Here is a 5837-nt window from a genome sequence, read left to right on the forward strand (position 1 = left end):
TCAAATGTAGACCAAACTCATAACTCAAATATTATCCTCCACGATCAGATCGTAGAAACTTTATTTTCTTGTTACGATGATTTCCCACTTCACTCTGAAATTCTTTGAACTTTTCAAATGTTTCAGACTTATGTTTCATTAAGTAGATATACCCATATCTGCTCAAATCATCTGTGAAGGTGAGAAAATAACGATACCTGCCGCGAGCCTCAATATTCATTGGACCACATACATTAGTATGTATGATTTCCAATAATTCTGTTGCTTGCTCCATTGTTCCAGAGAATGGCGTTTTAGTCATCTTGCCCATGAGGCTTGGTTCGCAAGTACCAAGTGATTCATAATCAAGTGATTCCAGAAGTCCATCAGTATGGAATTTCTTCATGCGCTTTACACCAATATGACCTAAATGGCAGTGCCAAAAATAAGTTGCACTATCATTATCAACTCTGCATCTTTTGGCTTCAACATTATGAATATGTGTATTACTACTATCGAGATTTAACACAAATAGACCACTCTTCAAGGGTGCATGACCATAAAAGATATTACTCATATAAATAGAACAACCATTATTTCTCAGATTTAAACGAATAACCGTCTCGCATCAAACAAGATCCAGATATAATGTTCATGCTTAACGCTGGCACCAAATAACAATTATTTAGGTCTAAAATTAATCCCGAAGGTAGATGTAGAGGTAGCGTGCCGACGGCGATCACATCGAGTTTGGAACCATTTCCCACACGCATCGTCACCTCCTAGGGATGGCAATTTTATCCGTGGATCTGGATACCCATGGATACCCGACCCGTTTGGGCAAGGGTATGGAGCACATTTCTGCCCATGGGTCCATGGATATGGATACCCACGAACAGCCGGGTTGGGCATGGTTATAGTTTGTGCTCCATGGATATCTAATGGATACCCGTATGACATGTGGGGTCATATGACAGTGATAGTAGAAAGAGTGAATCAATGGGAAATGGCAGGAAATATGCAACTTGTGCCATGAGCTATATGCTACAGAATCAACCTCTGGTATGTCACACTTAAGGACTCATCGTATTACTTGTTACCTACTTATGCATGTTGCTTATGTTGTCATTTGTGAGTGAATGATGATCAGTTGATTTGATATTTGGGAAGGCTTCATGCTGACTTTTCTATGCCCATGGAGCTCCATGGGTATGTGGGTATCCAGCGGGTTTGGGCATGGGCACAAGTTGTGCCCATGGATAATTTGGTGGATGGGCAGAGGGTAGGAAGATTGGTCATGGGTTGGATTTGGACCACTCCACCCGCCCCAAACCCGACCCATTGACACCTCCTCCTTAGCTAATCTTCGCTCAATCTTTAGTCCCTGTTTCGAGTTGCAAATATTAGCAACAGAACCAGTATCAAATACTCAGGTGCTACTGCGAGCTCTAGTAAGGTACACATCAATAACATGTATATCACATATACCTTTGTTCACCTTGCCATCCTTCTTATCCGCCAAATACTTGGGGCAGTTCCGCTTCCAGTGACCAGTCTGTTTGCAGTAGAAGCACACAGTACACGATCTTTTGCAATGGTGCATACTTAGGGAGAACACATGTACCTTGAAATTTTTAGTGAGAGATCATCTTATAATGATACCGTCAATCAAAGCAGAATAAGATGCATAAAGGATAAACATCACATGCAATCAATATAAGTGATATGATATGGTCATCATCATCTTGTGCCTTTGATCTCCATCTCCAAAGCACCTTCATGATCACCATCATCACCGGCGCGACACCTTGATCTCCATCGTAGCATCGTTGTCGTCTCGCCAACTATTGCTTCTACGACTATCGCTACCGCTTAGTGATAACACTACTAGGAAATGGGCTATAGATGAAATTGACACTAATGGCGCACCAGAGAAGCGGTGTGCCACTACTATATACTAATGACGCACCATGTGGTGATGCGCCATTAGTGTGGAAGACACTAATGGCGCACCAGGCACAAGGTGCGCCACTAGTAACAAATTTTTTTCATTTTTCCAAACATACTAATGGCGCATCCAGGCAAAGTGCGCCATTAGTAGTTCTAACTAGTAATGGCGCACCAGCCATAGAGTGCGCCACTGCTGTATTTTTTATTCTTTTTTTTGCAAAACTACTAATGGCGCACCGTTGCAAAGTGCGCCGTTACTAGTTTAAACTAGTAATGCAACACTATGCCACGGTGCGCCATTAGTATATATATATATATACTTTTTTTGCAAAAATACTAATGGCGCACGGCCAGGAGGTGCGAAATTAGTATGTTGGGTTGCTAATGGCGCATGGCTGTGTGGTGCGCCATTAGTAACCTGGGACCAGCTAGATATTTTGGACAGCCACACCTACACACTCACTTTCCCCACTTCATTCCCTCCACCTCCTTCTCCAAGCTTGTCGGCTGCCTCCTCCTCCTCACCTCATTTGCACCATAGATTCATCAAAATTAAGTGGTGAAATTACCTTTTTTTGATAGGTAAGGGGAAAGCTATCTTCACGTTGTAGATCTACTTTTTTTCTCCCTAGCTCGCTCCAACAACGTGCACATGCACTTTTTGTGGCCTAGCTAGATCTATGTATGTTTGTGGTGTTGCATATGTTTGTGGTGTTGCATATATGTTTGTGTTTGTAGGTACCGGTATTTGAAATGCGATAGTTTCCAATATTTTGCCGGAATGTTGATTCATTTCCGTTTCGGCGAGAATTTTGGCACTATGCATTCTTTTTGGTCCTATTTTTAGGGAAAGTCATGCCAAAAAAAATTTCTTGGTTCTAAAATATTGTTTTGCTCTACCCCGCAGGCGACCATGATCCGCACGATGACCGAAGGCATCGTGAATAGGTTTTTGAGCTCCGCGAAGGCCGAGATGCTTCAAAAGAACGAGACGGAGATAAGATGTCCGTGTCAAAGATGCAAGCTGAAGAGCCTTATTGCGGACCCGGATTCCGAGCAGGTGTGGGACCACCTACTCTTGCGTGGTTTCATGGATGGCTATCGGTGGCAAGGTGATGAAGATGACTATGAAGTCGTCCATGGGGGCCAGGCAAGAAATGAGGAAGGGCAGCAAGACAACCACCGTGGCTTGGGCGGGCGAGAAGACGAAGAATCTCCAGGACATGATCACGACGGTGATGCTGTACACAGTCATCATGTAGAAGATGCCGGACATGATGATGAGGAAGATGCCGGAGCAGACGAAGGGCATGATCATGAAGATGAAGATGCCGGCGGAGCAGACGATGATGGACCATCGATGGGCTGGGTGCAGGACCCTCATATTCAAGAGATGCTTCTCAATCAGACGGATAACGCAAGAGCTGCCGCCCGAGAGAAAGGCAACCTGTATCAACTAGAGATAGACGCGGTTACTCCATTGTATGAAGGATGCAGACCCGAGGATACCCGCCTGAAAGTAACGCTCATGGCTTTGGAGATGAAGGTAAAACACAAAATGACCGACGCATGCTTCGACGAGAACATGTCATTCTGGCACGAACATCTTCCCAAGGGGAACAAGTGCCCGACCAGTTTCGAGGAGGCGAAGAAAGTTGTGTGTCCTCTGGATTTACCGCACGTGAAATACCATGTGTGCATGAACCATTGCATCATATATCGGGGCGAGCACGCGGAGCCTACCATATGTCCAGTGTGCGGCGTCACTCGATACAAGAAGAGGAAGAAAGCTCCTCGAAAAGTGGTGTGGTACTTTCCGATCACTCCTCGTCTGCAGCGGTATTTCGCGGAGCCTAAGGTAGCAAAGCTCCTACGTTGTCACGCGGATAGGGAGGAGAAGAAGCGAGAAGATGACGCAAATGATCCGGAGATAAATAAAAAAGACAAGATGCTGAGTCACCCTAAGGATGGGAGCCAGTGGCAAGCGTTGAACTTTGAACACCTAGAATTTGGGAAGGATCCAAGGAACATCGTGCTGGGCACGAGCACCGATGGAGTCAATCCGTTTGGCAGCCAGAGAAGCACACATAGCACCTGGCCTGTGTTTGTGTGGATGTACAACCTTCCCCCTGGTTGTGCATGAAGAGGAAGTACATTCACATGAGTATGCTAATTGAAGGGCCGAAACAACCAAGGAATGACATCAGTCTGTATCTGGGGCTGCTGAAAGAGGAGTTAGACATGCTGTGGAAAACGCCAGCCAATACGTGGGATGCCGCAGAGAAAGAATATTTCCCTATGAGAGCGGCACTGCTCACGACGGTGCACAACTATCTCGGTTATGGATATCTCGCGGGGCAGGTGGTCCATGGATTTTCTGGATGCGTCAGGTGCATGGATGACACAATGTATCGCCAGCTAGATAGAGATCCCGGGTCTTCGAAAACCGTGTTCATGGGACATCAAAGGTAGCTTTGCGACGATGACCCGTGGAGGAAACGCAAGGATCTGTTCGATGGTGAAACCGAACCCCAAAGACGCCCGCGTACGAGGAGCGGCGAGGAAATAGACGGGCTGTTGAAAAATTGGAAAGATTGCCCACTACCGGGAAAGAAGCAAAAGGCGCTAGAGCCGGGAAAGAAGCGAAAGGCGCCAGAGCCGCTGCTGAAGGTATGGAAAAACGAGGTCTGTTTTCTGGGACTTGCCGTACTGGAAGATCCACCGTGTGCCTCACAGCCTTGATGCCATGCATATCACGAAGAACGTGTGCGAGAGTCTGCTTGGTACCCTGCTCAACATGCCAGAGAGGACCAAAGATGGGCCGAAAGCAAGGGCAGACTTGAAATCAATGGGCATCAGGCAGGAGCTTCACGCTTATGATGATGATGATGATGATGATGATGAGGCGAAGCAGGACACAGAAAGTCGTCGCAAAGGCAAAAAGGCCAAGAAGACCGGAAATGACTACCCTCCCGCGTGCTTCACTCTAAGTCAGGAGGAGATCGAGCAGTTTTTCACCTGCCTCGTAGGAGTAAAACTTCCTTACGGTTACACGGGGAAGATAAGCAGATACCTAGACCCAGCGAAGCAGAAGTTCAGAGGGATGAAGTCTCACGACTGTCACGTGCTGATGACGCAGATACTTCCAATTGCAATCCATGGGATCATGGGCGCGCACGTCCGTGAAATGCTATTTGGCCTATGCAACTTTTTCGATGTCATCTCTCGGAAGTCGGTTGGCGTGAGGCAACTCAGAAGGCTACAGGAAGAGATCATGGTGATACTATGCGAGCTTGAGATGTACTTCCCGCCCGCATTCTTCGACGTTATGGTGCATCTGCTGGTCCATATCGTGGAGGATATCATCCAACTCGGGCCGACGTTCCTGCACAGCATGATGCCGTTCGAAAGGATGAATGGTGTCATCAAAGGATACGTTCGCAACATGTCATGTCCAGAGGGAAGTATAGCCAGGGGCTTTCTGACCAAAGAGTGCATCTCCTACTGCACGAATTATCTAGGCATCGAGAACCCCGTTGGTCTTCCCGTCAGCAGGCACCTCGGCAGGCTCGCTGGATGGGGTCACCGTGAGGGTCGCTGCGAAATGCATGTCGACTTCGAGGGTCAACTCGCCGACTTTGAAAGAGCAAACCTAGTCGCGCTACAACACATAGACGTGGTCGATCCTTGGGTGGTAGAGCACAAAACCTTTATTGAGAAGACGTACAATGACCGAGGCCAACAGAGGACCGACAGAGATATAATCAAAGAGCACAACTCATGTTTCATGCGTTGGTTCAAGCAGAAGCTTCTGTTGTACCCTTTACATGAGGATTCTTCCGCGGAAGAACAACTCATATTCGCCTTGTCACAGGGCGCCGAGCACAACCTGATGACCTATGATGTGT

At 46.9% G+C, this 5837-nt stretch overlaps 1 protein-coding gene across 1 annotated transcript; it reads left to right on the top strand.

Moving 5' to 3' along the window:
* The first annotated feature begins 2842 nt into the window (after nucleotides 1-2842).
* Nucleotides 2843-4072, top strand: LOC147986726 (uncharacterized). Its single transcript, XM_087542126.1, has one exon. The coding sequence runs from the start codon at nucleotides 2843-2845 to the stop codon at nucleotides 4070-4072; it is 1230 nt and encodes a 409-aa protein (XP_087398252.1).
* Nucleotides 4073-5837: the final 1765 nt, after the last annotated feature.

The sequence above is a fragment of the Triticum urartu genome, chromosome 2A (genome assembly GCF_056163025.1).
Source record: "Triticum urartu cultivar PI428250 chromosome 2A, HENAU_Tu73, whole genome shotgun sequence".
NCBI lineage: Eukaryota > Viridiplantae > Streptophyta > Magnoliopsida > Poales > Poaceae > Triticum > Triticum urartu.

Coding starts and splice junctions, on each gene's coding strand:
- LOC147986726 (XM_087542126.1), top strand. CDS start 2,843: ATGATCCGCACGATGACCGAAGGCATCGTGAATAGGTTTTTGAGCTCC.